The sequence below is a fragment of the Nipponia nippon genome, unplaced genomic scaffold, assembly GCF_047370975.1.
Source record: "Nipponia nippon isolate SJK-2023a ecotype South Korea unplaced genomic scaffold, ASM4737097v1 scaffold_5, whole genome shotgun sequence".
NCBI classification, from domain to species: domain Eukaryota; kingdom Metazoa; phylum Chordata; class Aves; order Pelecaniformes; family Threskiornithidae; genus Nipponia; species Nipponia nippon.
The window spans coordinates 44360441-44379831 of NW_028262369.1; the positions used below are offsets into that span (position 1 = coordinate 44360441).

Genomic DNA, 19391 nt, shown 5'->3' on the forward strand with positions numbered 1-19391 from the left:
AAAAAGTGACAACTGACAAGCACCTCATCTGCTTTTCGTCACTACTAGCCATTTAAAAATCACACCCAGATAGTTCTTCTGGACTACTAGTAGAGTAACAATCTCCATTTCAATTTAGCTCAAAGCAACTTCGGCACAGTACACTTGAAATTGTACCATTATGTATCTATCCTACTGTAGATCTACACTTTGTTTCATATCAATAGGAATTTGCTTCGACACCATGAAGAATAAGATCCATTTCAAGAGAGCTGTAAGTGTGAATATACATTTAAGCATTACGGAGTTTATAGGCTATACTGCAAATATTCTTGACTTTAAATTTGTTAATTAAAAAAAAATAGATAGATATCCAGGTACACTTCAGTTAATATTCAGAGCTGCTAAATAAGGACTCACTTTCCTTACTGTAAATGTTCTCCAATTCCCCTTAATGAATTGGAATCTGAATTTGAGTTTGAGGAAACTGATTTATTTTCAGATTTGTGCATTGCTCTTCTCTTAGGTATGATTCACTGAATGGCTAACAGGGAAACGGTTTTTTGCACATACCTCTGAGCAATTACATGAGTTCCATCTACTGATGTATTTGCTTACTCTTCACACTAGACTTGTCTGTTTCCAAGACTGGGGTGATTATGCATCCTAGTCTAACATGACACCTTCAGCATCAAAGGAAAATCAGGTGTCTCATATGGAATACAGGACTGAACAAGATAAACCTGAATTAAATGTACAGCAACTGTTATTTACCACAGCAATTTCTAGACTGTTAGTGATGAAATATTTTTAATTAAATTCAGAAGCTTAGTATTTTTAAGTATCGGGATACACAAAATTAAAGACAAATAAGTTTAAAGTATAAAAATATTTTAATGCAGTCTTCCATTTTTATTTTTTTTATTTATTGCTACACAGGAATGCAAGATTCTCTAGACAAAAGTACAGGACATAACATTATCCTTCACTACAGATGCTTCTAAGACTAAGATTTTATCACCTCTTAAAGATTAGGCACCAAGGTTCAGACTTTTTTTTTCCAAGTATTTACACGTTAGCTTATGTTTGAAGCTTAAAGTGACAATCCATTTTAAAAAGTGATTTAGGCACTTCATGAGGCTAAGTCCAGTAGGCTTTCAATACAACTTAGATATCCAGGGACATGTCTATACACCACAAGGTAGCACTTGAGGATACCCAAGGTATCTTCAAGCAAACCGGCAATGCCTATGTACAGCAATACAGCACCATGCAGGCTGTCCCCTGAAAGCAAGACAGCCGTTTCTCAGCAACAGCAGTTACTGCAGTAACAGAGACACAATGACTCAACTACAGTACTTCAAACTCAGAAATTAGCCCTGCCATCTCTAAGTTCAGGATGTCGGCACCGTTCTTCATAGTCACTTAAACCTTATTGCATTGAGGGGAAAAAAAAAAATCATTAAAAAAAAAAATTTCTCTGAAAATCCAGGTCAGTCTAACTGTTCAGGAAAAAGGCAGCTGAAGGAAAAAGTACCTGACAGGCAGGAACATATCTGAGGTTATTTTATTCCATGCCTGTGCTTAACAAAAGCACTACCCATACTTTAAATGCCCTTTCTAGAATGCTGTGGCTACATTTTTTGGAACGTCAACAATATGGAACATGAGCATCTGAACTGGCCAAAGTTTACAAACTTTTGCATCTACAGCTTATGCTATGGAATTTAGGTTGAACACATACCTCTATATCATTGGACATTCCATATTTACAAAAAACCAAGGTAGCTCCTAAAAGATAGCTCAAATAACGAATGAGAAACTACAGATGAGCAAGCATGTGTGTGTTTCAGAGGAAAGAGGCAGAAACCATGGAATTTCTTAGCTGAAGTTAGCCTTACAAATCCTTGTTCATGAAAGCATCAGTTGTCTGCTAGCATTTCTTAGCTTGGCAACATCTGTCTTCTATTTGTCTACATATCTCTGGTTCAGAAATGCCTGTTAATGCCTCACAGTTATTCTCTGTCTCACAAAGCAATCTCCCCATATCAAACATTTATGAGCATCGCCATCATCTGATTTTCTGAAAAAAGCATTCCATCTGTTCTTGTGACGGGTGGTCTACAGCAACAGGAACCATGGAACAGCCATGGCAGTCAAAACTGTACCAAACAGTTGCCATTTACTCTTACATAAGAACTCCCGTATTAAATGAAGTAATTCTCATAAAAGAACCATGATAAAACAGCCTTCTGATAAATGAGGAGCATCTTGAGGTTTTGAGCTTTTAACAGCACTCCTGCTAATATTTGGAAATTTGATTATAAAAACTTGCTAATACAATGAGAAATACTACGTATTACTTCATGGCTTGTCTGTCTTGGACAGGTAACCAGCTAGCCATTTATTTCCATGTACTCCTTTGACTCAGATATTTCACCTGGGAAGAAAAAAAAAAGAAAAAAAGAAAAAAAAAGGGAAAAAAAAGAAAAAAAAGAAAAAAACCCACTTAAAAATCTTACCTCAGAAGCATCTGACAGACTTTGCAAGATGTCACACGACTGAAGGTATGCATTTTGAACTCATGAAAGCTTGTATCTGCATAGTCTGGCCGTATGTTTGACCTAAAAACAAATTTGAAAATCTGCTTTAAACCGATGAAGTCTAGAACATAATGCAGCATTCACAGCAGCAAATCTGAATCCGTGAGCAACTGGTTTTATTTACACCTTAATGTTTTTCACTGAGGTGAACCAGAAATAAGGACTTTACCACACACCTTGAAACAAAATCTGAATTATGATATTATGCAGACCTGGTCCTTAAAATACACCCTGTAACTACCTTAGCTGTCACAATAACTAGTAAACTATACATCAAAATAAACATCATCTAGGTTTTATTCCTGTTCAAATAACTAGGATCATTTTATGGACCTAAAGAATGCTCACTTTTTCATTCTCAAATATTTTGTTACGTGCATGTAAAAGGAAGAGCAGCTCACACCGAGAACCACCACATTTGAAAACATGAGCAGCAGATTTGGGACAGTTAGGTCACAATTATGCAGCAATACACTGGATAACATGAGCAATTTCAAAAGCAATTAGAAAATATTTACTGGGGTTTGGCTAGTCTTTCTTAAATGGGTTGCCCAATGCCTACAGCTGTTGCTACACACGATTTAACAAACAAAATAGAAGATCACTATTCACACTGCTAAGATACCGACGCACTATTGGCAGACTTATTTCCAAAGATCAAATTTATGTACACTGGTCCATTACTGTACATGTGTTTTGTTTATCCTCCCTACTGATCCCTTTTAAAAGCAGGAGTATCATTTAAAAATGACCCATTCATCATTCTGTTGCACTGGTGACTGTTTGCAGGTTTATTTAAATTTTATTAAGTAATCCATTCAATTTTTTTCTGTCACCTTCCCATTTCCAAGACTGGGAGGGAAGAACAGGAATTTTCAATTGATTTATCTCTTTTTTTTTGTTGTTCAATAACATCCCCAAACTAGCTTAACGCTGTTAAAACCAATAACACTGAAATGCTAGGTGCACAATTTAATATTAAGCTGGACTGTATCAGACAAGCAAAAAATATCTATAGTAAGGATTAATGTATTTTTCAATATTATTTATATTGGAATGCTTAGGATTCCATAAATTTCTGGTATTTTTCTACCAAAAACATAGGAATGCATGAGGCATAGGAATTAAAATAGGAAAAAAATCCTGAGGGTAAGAATGCAAGAATCTACAACGCTCAGAGGAAAGACCAGAAGCTTTTCCGACACACAAAATTACAAATTCGTGCGTTAAAGTTGGAGATACTTATTAGACAAGTTTCATTTTTATGTATTATAAATAACTTCTAGACTAAAACATAGACCAGCCACAAATTGCAATGAAACATAAGTATAGGTAGCCATGCAAGCATCAATCTCTCCAGGACTGAATGAAAAGGCTTATGAAAAAAACATTCAAAGAATCTGTTTAAGTACCTAGTGTCACAAAGGTCAGTCTTCTAATCTGCCTGCTGAAAATGAACGTGCTGAAAATGAAACTGTACTCAAAGAGCAAATGGGATTTTGCTTATATGCTTGAGAATAACCTTACACTCAGTACTGTCTTAACTAGCTCACTAGTGTGTCTCTTTCTGCTACGATACGCAAGATGTCAATCCCACAACTCCTGCTAACTAAAACGGACATGGATACTACCCATTCACAGCACGAAGGTACAGGTATCAGGATAAAATTAATCTCTAAGAAGTAAAGAACTTTTTAAACCAGGCGAACAATTTATTATTTTGGGGCTGCTAACTCGGCAGAGCAAGGCCTGTATTTCACAACATGTTTGCCAATGGGCTGCTAAAACCTCTTAGGCTACACAGTTAACTATGGACAATCCTGAAAACTCCCCAGAACAAGTTACAGTACTTACACTCCCAACAAAAGCTGCTTTTTGTTGACCATTTGCTTCAGACCAGGATAGCTTGCAAAACCATGTCAAAAACATCAGCCTAATGTGCAGAGACTCATCAGATTTGAAAGCACATCAAATTAATCCTAACAACCTGACCATTTTTCAAGAACAAACCAAAGAAAAAATTCCATTCATTTAATTAGGGCAGGATCAATCTTCAAAAATAATAAGCATAGTGGATGAAAAGAAAAAAAACGACAACCTTATACAGACAGTTGTTTAACACAAGCATATGACTATGTAACTTCCTTTCGTATGTAAGAATTCTCTTCCATTCTTCTCTCGGGCTATCTTCCACAAAGATTGAAATACATGAACTACTCAAAATATACCTCCTATTAACAGAACAAAGATGATACACCATGTTCATTCTTCTTTACATTAAAAGTAATATTTGAGTTTCTTTATATTTTATAAAGCCATTCAGTTTCACTTTACAGTCCTTAACAGAAAAAGTTACTCTTGAAAGGAAAAAAAGCAGTGCTAAAATGGCAAAGAATGAAGCTGTTGCCTCACAGAAGAGCTGTCACAAGGTCCTCCACCTTCTTTCAACATACACTGTTTCACTGCACCTATGGGTTAAACTATCGGATTATAATGTCCTAAACAAGACAGAAGATTTAACCAGATAAACAGACTTACAACTTCGGCTCTCTACTGTATGCTGAAATTTGGATACATTTGACCTACTTGCATAAGTAGAGGAATACAAAACTGCAAACATATGACACAATACAAACTTTGGAACATAACGCAAACTTCGGTTTATCTCGTCCACTATTATCTACAGAAGAACCTAGTTTGGTTCCAAGTACTACTCAGTTCTTAAGGATCATAAAAATGTATCATAAAGAGTGAATCCCTCAGTTTCTTTAAACCCCACCAGGTTTTAGTTTAGTGATTGTAAGACTAACAATTATTTGTTCTGCTTTCAGCTGGGATAGAGTTAATTTTCTTCCTAGTAGCTGGTATAGTGCTGTGTTGTGGATTTAGGATGAGAATAATGTTGCTAACACCCTGATGTTATAGTTGTTGCTGAGTAGTGCTTACACCAGTCAAGGACGTTTCAGCTTCCCATGCTCTGCCCGGTGCACAAGAAGCTGGGAGGGGGCACGGCCAGGACAGCTGACCCAGACTGGCCACAGGGCTATGCCATACCGTATGGCATCATGCCCAGCATATAAAGCTGGGGGAAGAAGGAGGAAGGGGGGGACATTCAACGTGATGGTGTTTGTCTTCCCAAGTAACCATTACACGTGAAGGAGCCCTGCTTTCCTGGAGATCGCTGAACACCTGCCTGCCAATGGGAAGTGGTGAATGAATTCCTTGTTGTGCTTTGCTTGCGTGCATGGCTTTTGCTTTACCTATTAAACTGTCCTTATTTCAACCCACGAGTTTTCTCACTTTTATTCTTTCAATTCTCTCCCTCATCCCACTGGGGGGGAGTGAGCAAGCGGCTAAGTAGTGCTGAGTTGCTGGCTGGGGTTAAACCACGACATTACTGGAAGGGACTAGAGCCTCAGCAGAGGATCCTGTGCAGAAAGAGCAGGAATCAACAAGGGAAGAAACCTAACCTGCTGCTCAGTCTGTCTTTTTGCGCAGATTTAGAAGATACTTCCAAGCAGTTGTCTCAAAATGAACACAGCCATTGCACTCACTGAGAAGAGCAACATTCAAGTTTTCCTTTCTCTCTTCCTTTCTATTTCTAATGATTCATCCTAAATGTCTCAAATTTGAGGTCAAACAGGAATGGGAAAATGGCATGTGTTTTATTTCAGTTTATGCATCAGCAAAATATATTCTCAAATTTGAGAGTCCGTCACATTTCAGGAAGATCAGGATTTTACCCATTATCTCATGATTCTCTTCATAAAGAAACACTCTACTAAAAATATTAATATTTAGATACATTGTTATCAGTTGGTTCATGTTAGACAAGAAGGCATCACTGCTCAAAAAAAAAAAAAAAAGCATTCACATTTATGTGAAAGCAAAGTTTCCTGTCACCGATATTCTGAGTAAGGCAGTAGAAAAGAACAGTGCAAAATAATATATATAATATATATATAGAAATAATATGCTTACTCGGAAGACAGAGTACTCTAAAGTGAAACAATATAGAAAGATAATTAGTGATACAACAAAAAACCAGAAAAAACTACAGCAAAAAATAAAAAGATAATGTGTATTATCTACTGTAAATGTAGAAGTGGAACAAGGAAAGCTTTGTAGAAAAATATATATCGTAGTGCTAACTGTGGACAGGAAAACTCTTGCACATTCCAGTACCTGATCAGTCATGCTGCATTATGGCAAATCCAGTTCTGCAGTCACATTACACATCACATCAGACAAGTCTTAGATAATCTGAGATGATGCACTGTAGCAGTACATATCAAGTAGAAAGTCTTTTAATGTAAAGTCTGAAACTTGATGAATCTAGGGGTTTGATATTTTAGTTTTCCATATATTGCTTTTCAACAAATCAAAAACAATGCAAAAATAACCCAACTCGATACCACACGGAAGTTTCCAACTAGAGATTAAGCACAACTCATCTGTGACCGCCCAAGCCCAAATACCACAAGGACCATAGGAAATTTTTTCCACAAAACCTTTCACACTGAATAGCATATACTATTTTTTGAGTTTTTAAATACAGTAAATAAAGCTGATAACTTCAACAGAAAAACAGCAGTCACAGCACACAACTTCTCATAGTCATATCCAACCATAAAGAAGCTCTTCTAGTTACAGCGTTCAAGCAAGCCCTACAGTGATACCCTGAGAACACAGGCCAGAGATGCCACAACACAGTAAAGAGAACATTTCATCCTTCTTAAATCTCCTTTTCCCTTCTACTTCCAAACCTGTGGGCATGTTCCAAGACACAGAAAAAACTGAATATTATGTCAATATTAATTTTTAGCTTAATACTAAGACTATTTTCTTCTTCTTCAGGAGGACTTCTTGGACTTCTTGCCAGGGGAAGGAAAAAAAAAAAAAAAGGACCCACACATGACACATGATGGTTACAAAAATTCAAACATATTGAAGCAATTTCTATGGCTAACATTAGGAAAATCTAACTTAGGGCTGGACTTAAACAGGGTTCCTTCGCCATCAGAGTGGAAGAGTCACCAGTCAAGCCCTCTCACAGGTTCCTCAATCCTCCTTCCACAACCACTTCTACCATGGGGGGCCCCAGGCTCATCGCAAATGAAATGTTTTATCACCTCTGCTATCAAACAATCTTGATGAGTGGCCAGAGCAGGAAGTCACCCATATACCAGGAATACTTAATCTGAGGTAAATAATGACAGAGAACACATTCCTCATTTTATGGTAAAGCTCTGTCTCTTATTTTTACAAGCAATGAGGGGAGTCGAAAGTAGTTTCCCTTCCTCTCTTCTACTTTTTCCCCAGGCTGCTTTAACTCCTACACTCTAGCAGAGACAAAATGTCAGGATACAGAAACAGAGTGAATCTGTAATTAGGAATTTTTTTCCAATTCTCTCCCCAATTCAGCAGCAGAGTTTTTGTAAGGGACAACCACGAGTGCCCTCTCCTGCATAGTGCTGGATCCCCATAACCAGGTTTACTCCAGTCACTACAGCAATGTCCTTGGGCTGCCCCTGAGCCTTTTGAGTAAAGCTTTCTCTTTCCAAGTTACTTGCAGAATATTAGTCCCACTGGGACCAATTCACTGCTACACCACCAACCCAGGGACCTGCATTTGCTTGTCTCGCTAGTCTCCTCCGTCACATGGACACACAATTCTTGCCTCTGCATCAGCCATCGGAGCCACCGTTCAAGGAGCAGAATGACTATCTTCTTCAGTCAATCCTGCATCTCTGAACAGATCTTTTGCCTGTAAAGTTTGCAGAGTTCAGTGTTGAGAAGTTATCCAGGTATCTTATTTGATTGCCCTCGATATCATCAGACTTTGGAGCACTCCATTTTTCCCGATCTTGTCCATATGAAATATTCCCCTTTTAAAAATACTTCTCCATATCTGCAGTGCCACTTCTTTCTATTGACCCTTACTTCTCAGAAGAGTAAATTGATCATAGGCCAACTCTGTACCTTCAGCCACCAACATAATGCAACACCTTTATAAATGGTGTCAGAAAGTGTCACATTCTCAACAGCCCTCCACAAGCTTTTGCACTCAGAATTCATTCTAGTTATAATCTTCACCTAGATAATGGCACAGCTGACCACAGAGTAATGCTATAGATAGCCCAAAATTATCTTGTCAGACAGGACATCTAGGCACCTATTCCTATGCCTACAGAATAAGGAATACATTCTCTCTGCTATTCTACCTCAAAATACCAAAATAACTGTGCATATGAATAAAATGAAACAGATTAAGCTACAGTTTTCTAACGCTTTCCTATAGCAGTTGGAATAACAGTTCAAAAACTTAAAAGTAATTCTTAACCCTCAAGACACAAACATGTCACAATCAAAACACTAATACTTAAGTCAAAATAAAGCAATGAACCTTGGCAATCTTGACCTAATCCGACAATGTAAGTTCTACATCTCATTTTACAAAACTGAACTTTGATCATCTTGAGTCTAAAGTGTTTCCAAGATGCATACTGCAATAAAAAGCATACATCATCAATACCAAGCAGCTTAGATGGGATTTGTTACTGTCATTTCCTTACTTAATCAAAACCATGTTCTGATTAGAAAACATTAGGATCAGAATGTGTCTGAATAGCAATAGCATATAACAGACATTTGGCTACCTTATAGCAACAATCTAATTTTTTATCAGCATTCTTACATTCATGTTTCCCACGTGAAAAACTATGCAGAGTACCTTTCACAACGGCTTGGACTAAGCAAATGAACTGTAATCCCTTCAGTGGGCTAGGCACAAATATGCTTTCTTCTACTGCCAGTTTAAACTTCCTCTACCCAGTTAATGCTTACAAAACAAAATGCACCAGGAGAACTATTACACTTTCAGCCCCAAAACTCTATCTTATCTCTCTACTAAATATGTAATTACTACAGCTAATGTGTCCCAAGAGAATAAATAAAAGGCTAAGAGATAGTTTACTATAGCTCCTTCCTTCTATTTTCCCACGTGGAAAATAAGCACATTAAAATCCCAGTCTTCATTTCCAGAAAGGCTGTATTTCCAAAGATATAAACGATGAAAAAAATCCTTATTTCACAAATTTTAACATACTTGGTATACCTTCCCTCGGATGTTTTGCCCTTCAGATGTTTCAGTATTAGCCTTACAGACATTAAGAACTATTGTCTCAAGTTTGTTTTGCATGGACATATTACTGAAAGCCTACTGGCTGCCAACAAATCCAATAAAAATATAATAAAGGGATAAAATAAAGTATTATGTTGATCAGATTAATTAAATTCTTATAGCAAGTTTAAATTTTAAATAGGAAATTAATGAAATGCAAATAACACTGCCTCTGCTGACAAAGAGCACACAAAAGAGAAGAGGTGGTATTATAAAAATGTAAAGAGTAGAAGCAACTAGAAGCTGCAGTCTTTGGCTCCTGGCTACGGGTGTCAGTCTCATAGCACAGCACTAGCAACAAGAAGGTATCCAGCAGTAGAGTGCGCTGGAAGTCTACCATCTTGTGGCTTCATATTCTGCAAGGAGTTAAAGGAAGGAGACTTCAGAACGCAGCCCAAAGAAAAATTCTCCTCTTTTATTCTAAATCTATTTACTATTACCTTTAACGCTACCAGTTAGAAACTGTAGTTTAAACAACCTGCCTGCAATGTCCACTGCTGTTCTCCACTAGTGACTAGTTCTTCTGTTTTTCTTGCTGTATTTTGAGGGCCATTTCTTCTTCAAAGCTTCCTTCACAGCTTTTTCAATACTAGCTTGACTTCAGCAATTAAGACCTGTACAGATCCGCCCCACTCCCTGGGTCAAGGCCACTGAGAAGGTGTTGCTTATAGCCATTATAAACATTTCTATTTATATAGAAAACTTGCTTCTGTCGAGTACTTAATTAACAACTCAACTTCTCCTTCCCAGACTTCTAGGACTTTTAAACTAAATTTGTTTTTTCTTAAACTGGAAGGAAAAATGTATTACGGGGGAAAAAAGAAAAAAAAAAATGAAAAAAGCTTGATATTCCTCAGATATATGCACATCAACTTTCCACCACAGAAAGCACATAGAGGCTTAATTGCAGGAATCGCAGCGCATATAGGAAAACAAAGAACAAATACCTCACACAGAGAAATGTAAAAGCAACCCTTTGCAAAGGGATCAAGAAAGCTCCTTTCAAAAGTGAATTAGCTGCAAAACAAGACAGGGTATCAACAAGAGCAGGTTCTGACCTAGACATTGTTGAGTAGATCAGTTCTTCCCTTAAATACAGAGAAAGCAAAGGTATTGTAAACACTGGCTGAATCGAGACATTCTTCTCAGGGGACTGATGATAAACCTCACAGGTATCATTTAAGCCCAGAGATGTTCCTCCAGATTGTCATAACTCAGTGGGACTGTCAACTTGGATAGAAGAGGAACTTTCTCATCCCCCAGCAGCAATCCCACCAGCATGTTTTTTCTGAGTGACCTGGAACAGCAGCAAGTGTCCAGATATTGCTGCTCTTGGGTTGGGAACAGGCTGTCCAGCAGAGTCACAGGTTCTGCATAACAGTACAGTGAGACAGCTGCCCTTTCTTCGGGGTTGACAGTTTTCCCCCAAAAGGAAAAAACATGCTAGGAACTTCTAATGATACTTCTTACTTTTGGTTTTCACTCATTTTTGCAGAAATGCTATTTAGGTCAGGTTTTGAAGATCTTTTTCCATATCAATCTCTTCAAGAAATGCAATCATGTCACAAGAAATTATGCAGGGTTCGATTGTGTGTAGATGTTTGCAAAAGATTCCACAATTTTAAAAGTGCATTATATTTGAAACTGAGTAGCCATTTCGCTTGATTAAAACCTGGCTTTAGAGAACAGTTAATGTATGTATGCCCACCTGTGAGCCCAGAGGCATAAAAAATAAGCAGATGCACGAAGTATCAGATGAGGAGTCTGCAGTGCATTGCAACTGTTTTAAGTATTAAAAGAAGAAATACTACAGGGAGCTCAGATAAAACTCAATACCTTGAACTCTCCTCAACTCTCAACCCAAAGTTGGACCTTTGCATTTTAGAGCTGTTATTATTCTGCACTCCATGTTATGCTTATAATAATTTAAAATGCTCCATACAGAACTGTTCAGAATTATGGAAACCCTGAGCACGAACTGCTGAAGAACATTTTAAATTGTATGTGACATGAAATCTGATGCTGTATTCACGCAGTACAGCCTATAAAGAAAATGGCACAGGTTAACACTTGAGGACACTGAAAATTTTCATTCCAGCTTTACTTATTGTACTAATATTTGACATCACTGCAGAAAATGCATCAATAAACCTAGATCTGCCATAAGTATTTCTAAGTTATTAATTGCTAACAGAAATTGTTTATTAAGACATCCTAAGTTAGAATTCCTGTTTTGTGCCAAATTGACCTCCTTTCAAAATTTTAAGCACCTTAGAAGTTAACCATGACAACTGGTACTAAGCATCTCAGAAAATTTGGGAAAACTTAACTAGTCAATAAAACATAGCTAACATTTGTCACATATTCAAATGTTTTAAGTAACAACATGGACAGCAGAAGTTAAGAAACAGAAAACCATACATGTTACTGTCAAACAAGACAAAAAGCTTTCAGCCAAACCTCATATGAGGAATTTCATGTTCGGCCTCACTCCCTGCTCTGATACGCAGCAGGCTTCCCTTAGGATCCTGTTCCCCACAAACAGCAAAGCCAGCCTTACACTTGCACTATCCTTTCTTTCCATGCGAAACATTTTGGCTGTGAGTAAGTGTCACCGTTTCAACTGATCACTTCATACAACATGCTGTCATCTAACAGAAAGGCATTTGTGTAATAAAATAACGAAATAAAAGTAGAGAGACCAAAATACAAATAAATAATGTTTTTTTAAATCTGTACAAGGATTTTATTATTTACTGTAAAAAGATGAAGAAAGAAAATGGCATTCTTAAGGGGTATTCTCACTAGAGGTAGGCAATGCTATTTCACAAAGGATGATTTTCAGCTTCTTTTCTACCTTCTCTCCTCAGGAGTAATGCTGATTACTTACAGCTAATTCATTTTCCCTGTTCCAGCTAGGCTGTTATATTTCAGAATCATCTTTGAAGATCCTATTTACTGAATTAATCAATCAATCAATTCTCCATATGTTAATACTCAAACATTCTGGTTTGCCACATCAAAGAGTCTCCATCAAGAAGACATGTTATATAATTAAATTAACCATATCACAAGTAAATTGTGCTTTTGATCAAGAAGGCACAACTTCTAAGACTTTGCTAGGAAAATTGCTTATTTGATCATATGATGAGTGGCTTTTTTGAGATCAAGGAAATTATCTTGTTAACTTTTTGGAAACGTACTGCATTGTTTCAAACAAGATAATGGCTTTCCTTTTTCCTTATCAGCCTACTTCCCTGAAAAGCATGGGAGATGGACTGCTTTGAGCTAATCTATTCCTGTACATCATTTTTAAACACCACCTGATAGGAACAAAGCTCTGTCACACATCAGTACTTGTAAATCAAAAGCATCAATACTTTATATGCTTTAGTATTCACTGGCCGAGTCTTATTTGTCAAAGTTCTAAGTCTTACAAATCCAAATTTACAAAGTTGCTTGTCTTGATAAGCTTTAAATATTATATCATATATTTACACTTAACTGAAGACAAATGTCTATGTTTTGGAGTAAAAAATGTAAAAATATGGGATATATACAGCCATAAACTTGTAAATTACTGGACAAACACCTAAATTTGCTAAGAAAAAAGGTATCGTTAGTTTGCAGGGAGAAACTAGGACATCTGTTCATACAGCCAAAGTATCAGGACAAACATGTAATGCAGCATTCCATGTTTAAAGACTAAAAATAACTAACACTTTGCACAAAAACCAATATTTAGATGGTGATACTTTATTTTTACGACGTAGTGTCACTACAAATTTATTTCACTGAATTTTAAGAAACACTTATTAATATTCATAGTCATATACCTCATATGGTGTAAGGTAAGTTGTAAAATCATAAGGACTGGGAAATCTTTGGGTTTTGTGAACTGGAAGACATAATATCAAAGTATATTTGTCATCTCCAAGCATTTACATGCTGTTTTCATAATTTCTGTTTTGCTTTCACATTCCATGCTGTCCTTACACTGTGCTCTTAATTATGTACAGAATCTACACACAGTTCTTGTTGTGTCTGGAATAATCTAAAGAAATTGCATAACTATAAATACATTGTGAATGGTTGCTTATAACCCTGAAAAACATTTGATCAAAAACAACCAGAGTCATAGCAAAGAACAGGCAACCATTCTTCTTTGGCAGACATGAACTTGGCATTCATTTTTGAGGCATTGAAATATTTATACTGATGCAGAAGCCCAGGCAGACATGTTTGCTTATTGCTTTGGTAACCTATGTGAGGTTGGTATAAGTGAAACACCTTTGCAGGCTATTTGAAAAATGCAGCAGATATCCAAGGCTTTTAAAGTGCTCTGATAAGAAAGCTTTAATTTAATACGTCAGTGTTCAATATGTCAGAGCTCAAATATGCTCTCAGAAGAAGTCTTAATGCATATGCATTATTAATGCACTATCTGAGGGAACAGATCTATTTGAGCTGAATCTAACCAATGTCATTAGTCACAGAGTGCAAACCAAATTTGGAAATAGGTATAGTAACAGGTAAGAGAACACTTTTCACCTACCTTGTTTCTCATACTAGTTTTCTTTAAAATCTAGAAAAATCAATGAGCTCTATCTACAATTTATGTAGCTTGCCTGATCAAGAATGTTGCGCACACACCTATCGCATTCGAGAATCAATGAACCTCGGGATTATTTCCTTACAATCAGATGATGTGTTCTGCGTCCCTTGAGTTACAGGGTGTGAATTTATGTCTAACTGAATTTTTCAAAAACATATTAGACTGTACCTGAGCTGCTGCACAAACTCTGTAGTAACCTAAAACTTAAATATAGTGTAATTAAAACTAAAATCACTAACTTTTGAGGGCTGTACAGCTTTCATGTCTGAAATTGCTGTTATTTGGATATTAAAAAAAGAAAAAAATCATATTCATTACCTCCATGCAATTAATGCGTACCCTAATCACTATAATGATCATGTGTTTCCCACTGATTTTTCAGGCATTACTAATTAGGCATGACGTTTAATATTGCAATTTCAGTAGCTGTCAAAGCAGAAACTATAATCAGAGTACTTCTGAAGGTGAAATTTTAACTAAGTGTATTAAAAAAAGGCCTGCTCCTCTGCCTGCAAGATGTTTTCATGCACTTCTCAGTTTGTGAAAGAGAGAGATGTTGAGCAAAGCTTAATTAAAAGGCGTGTTACAACACTGTTGCATGAGACTGCAATATTGGTTCTGTGCATCTTGAAATCCAGCAGTACTAAACTCAGGCTGACAAGGCCCTGAGCAACCTCAGCCCTGCAGGAGACTGAGGTAGACAATCTCCCCACACCCCTTCCAACCTAAATTCTTCTGTGATTACATTTTAAATTGCATTTCTGTGTAATATGTTCCTGTCTAGGAATATATACTGAAGCCAAGTTTGCTGATGCCCATTTTTAGAGTGGATTACAAAGCACAACTGAGAAACAGAAGAAAGAAAGAATTAAATCAGCAAACTGGACATCACGATGACAAAATAAATCCAGCACAAATCAGCATAAGATACTGCATGCCGTATTGCACTAATGGATTCAGATATTAAGTCAGTGGGAAAATATAATATGTGGCCTTTCATGGAAAAGGTCTCTGCTGTTGTGAGGAAGACAACACACACCTGCTCCGTGCTCTACTGTGATCAAGAAACAAACCACACTCAAAGGAATATTTAGTGGATAGAAGCAAATGTTTAGTGTCAACATGAGACAGCTGTAGTAATAATCAACGTATTTTCTTTCAGTATGTATTCTGTCATCTCATGATGAAATAAAAGAGAATTAAACTCATCACAGCAATGATGAGAAAGCAGTTGCCACATAATAAGAAATTAAGCCTGATAATTAGCCAGCTAAGTAGTTCCAAAGTAATATAACTGAGGTACATGCACGCATACAATAGAGGAGGAGAACTTTGACTTTCAAGGAGTTTTTTCTTTTAATAACGAATGGTTAGCATAAATTCATTGACATATATTAGTCATCTATTTTTAAAAACAAGCATTTTTAAAATAAGAGAAGCATCTGTAGGAGAGCTTTCTAGGGGAAAAAAAATACCGATCAATGCTCCTACCTTTTAGCATAAGCTGAATAACACAGAAGTATCATTTAGTTCATGTAATTTGTAGGTATGAGACATTATATATTTGTTCTGATTCTTCTGGTTGTTTTTTTACACAGAAGAAAAGAGATTAGACAGGATATGCTACTAGAAAATCTAACAAAATTGCGTCTCACACTCATAATCAGGTTTTGAGTTTTTTAATGGCTCAGTTACAGCAAATAAACCATGCACTTTATCATGCTGCTGACAAACTTTGACTTAATACATGATGTCTCTAATTTGGCTGAGTAATTTGGTGCAGTAATTTGGCTGTACACTTCTATTAATATTATCTTGGATATGGAATGACTTTGCATTTAAACCAATGCTATTTGACATGCTAGATTAAATTTAAACATTCCACGTCTAGTACAGTAAAGTCTTTGTAGTACTGTCTTTTAAAAAGTGCTTATTTACCTGTACAGCTATAGGCTCATGCTCACTATGAACAGAGTTCCAAGAACAAAATAGCAACTGCTCAAATTAGCCACTATTGCTGTTAAGCAGCCCATCTCTTCTGAGGCAACAGGCGGTTACGCTCCCCCTGTGCATGCAGAACTTCCATTCACATCCGTGAGGGAACAGGCACACCACAAGAGAGCTCAGCCATTTGTGATATGATGGCTCCTGTTAAAACGTCCTCCGCTGGTCTCTGCCGGCTAGCTTTCCAAAAATCTCTCAAGTTCATCAGGTTTATGAGTCCAACCAAAGTTTCAGCTTCAAGAGCTTTGACTGCAATGTTAACTGTGCTGCCCCAGTGTCCTACTTCATTTTATTGCCATCTAGAAAATCCAGCGCTCCCAAATAACCAGCAAATTTGAAGGTTGTACACAATAAACGTGGGGGGGGGCGCGGGATGTGACCCAGACTCAACTGTGGAGATTACTGCGAATTGGTAAACAGCATCAAGTTCAGTGCAGCCATGCCACAGTATCATTGCTGCTGAGGATGTAGTGTATGAACAGGCTTCATCAATAACCCTCATTAAATTACTAGGAAAAATAAAAATTGAGGTGTTTTGGTATTATGTATTTACTGAATAATGCAATAGGCTCAGGAAAACAGCAAACACGTACTATAGCAACAGAACTGCCATATGAATAAAAACAATTTACTCAGTTTCTTATGAATAGTAACCCATTGTTCCCAACCTCCTTCACGACAAAATAACTCGCCATATACCACACTAACAACAGAGCTGGCCAAGAGGCAGAATATTTTCACAGGTTTGTGAAACTAGTTTTCTAACAAAAACTTACTAGTCTGAGAAGTAATACTCTTGAAATTGCACTGGGATTTCATCCTTCCTTCCTTTAAAGATTTTCCATATCAAGTGTGCCTAATGTATTCCTGCCCTCCAAACCTAAACCAAGTCCAGACAGCAAAGCAGAATTCTCCTCTGTTTCGCACTTCATCAATAACATAAGCTTCCCATATCTGGAGACAAACTGTCATCTCAATGATACCAGCATCTCAACAGTAGGTGCCTTTTCAGCAATGTAACTATAATCACTGCTGTTCATACACTGTCATAAACATCTAAGCTCCTAAAAAACAAAAATAAAAAAATTACAGCCTAGCTAACATTGTTATGCCAAAAAAACTGTTCTAGTGGCAACAAGGTTCATTCTTAATTTAAAAATAATAAAAAGAGATCCTAATTTCTTCTCTTGTTATGTTCTTCGATTAACACTTGCACGGACCAGACTTTACACAGAATGCTGTCCTGAAGGTAACAAAACTGCATTGAAATTTCTGTCTGAAACTCAGTAAACATTTCTGATAATCAAAAAAGAATGTAATTCACTCCTTCAACTGTGTTGTTTTTGCAGTCTCAGTAAAACTTTTAAGTAATGAGAAGCATTTTGCCCATAGAAGCAGCAATTATAATTGGATATGATGAATAACAGCATAATTTCAATCACTGTTACTTTTCAGAGTAGAATCACACTAGAACAGATAACCTACACAGCAAGCAATGAGACCCCTGAAACAAGCAAATCAAACTAACAAACCAATTGTTCAAAACACTTGGCTTAGTTTATTTCCAAATACAAACTCTTGTGCCTCAGCATGCATTAGAATATAATTTTTGCTACATACACCAAGGTATGTTTTGGGAGAGCTGCTGAGGGGAATATGCTATGAAGTCAAACCCAGGTAACAGAGTTGGGGGAAAGGTATAAAAACTTCAGGAAGCATAAAAGCTCCCCATTGTTTTCAGTCCTAGTGGTTATAAATATAAGGGAGCAACAGCATTGCCCAATGCAAATAATGCCACTATATCATGTTGCACCTCAGCCCTGACCTGCAGCAACCCTGCTGCTTCAGGTCCCGTGCCCCTGCGTTACAGCCTTTAATCACACAGGAAGAGGTTAAACTAGAGGTGTGGGTTTATGAGAAGGACAAACAGCCATGCAAGGCAAGGCTGACACCACCACTCTCATTTTCAACGACCAACTCCATCCGCCCAAAAGGAAAGAGCAGCACATTAACTTGTGAACCCTTCAGGCCCCATTTGTTCTGCTCATGTAGAGCAACCGGCAGCAGCAAACCATTGTTCGCAAAAGCACGCTCATGAACAGCTCATGAGCACTGGCTGGTGCCTAACACTGCGTAAGGATCCGTGCAGCTGCACTCACCCACCACACACAGTAGTGGGGGGGACCATAAAAATGTTTGGGAAGAACTGAGGATACGCTCCTGGGAGAAAAGATAGCTTTCTTACTGCTCTCCTTAGCTCCTTGGCTGACTTTTGTTTTGTTTGGTTGGGGTTTTTTGTGCACTGGGCCAGGACGCCTGAAGAGTGATCAATAGTTGCAATGCTAAAGCTGGTAAATCTGAGTTCCTCATGTTTCTCACACATGTTTTATCTATGTTTAAGTAAATATCAATAATGACGTTACAGAAAGTGAAGCAGTGAGAGCACAGGGACACAAAGAGCCAAAGTACTCAGCTTTCTGCACACATACAAATAAACATCTCTTCCCACCCCCCAGTACGCTACCCAGAAATTTTTGCCAAGACACATGTCATTTTTGTCTTCAGTAAAAATCAGCAAGATGGGAACCCTAGTAACCAGGCCTTATAATATCTATCCAGCCCAGGTTCTCCTCCCTTATGTTTTCATTTAAATAATTAGCACTCATCATACTAAGGTCTTAAAAAACATATATGAGCTTATTAGTGAGTTTCACTCATATCAGCTCATAATAGCCTTTTTTCTGAATCCACATACCTTTACAATCACATGCAAAACAATTTTTATTAATGCCATCTCTGTATTTTCAGTGGGAGTACCTCACCCCCCTTCATGCATTTTTTTTTTTAACCATAAAGCAAGCATAACCCTGTCATCTGATTCCCTTGTTCACATGTTTTAAATTTAATCAGAATACCCAAGGTGTCAATAATCATGTTTGTCTTTCTGACAAGAATCAGAAATGGAAATAAAGCTCATGCTGCATAACAATAATATAATCTGCAGTGC

General features: G+C 37.2%; 1 protein-coding gene across 5 annotated transcripts in view; it reads right to left on the reverse strand.

The window, feature by feature from the left end:
- VAV3 (vav guanine nucleotide exchange factor 3) overlaps positions 1-19391 on the reverse strand; it is a 179692-nt gene that overhangs the window by 71985 nt on the left and 88316 nt on the right. For all 5 annotated transcript variants that reach the window (XM_087732765.1, XM_087732762.1, XM_087732764.1 and 2 more), the window contains exon 16: positions 2502-2603. In XM_087732765.1, coding sequence (XP_087588891.1) covers positions 2502-2603 — 102 coding nt within the window. The remainder of the gene's footprint in view (positions 1-2501; positions 2604-19391) is intronic.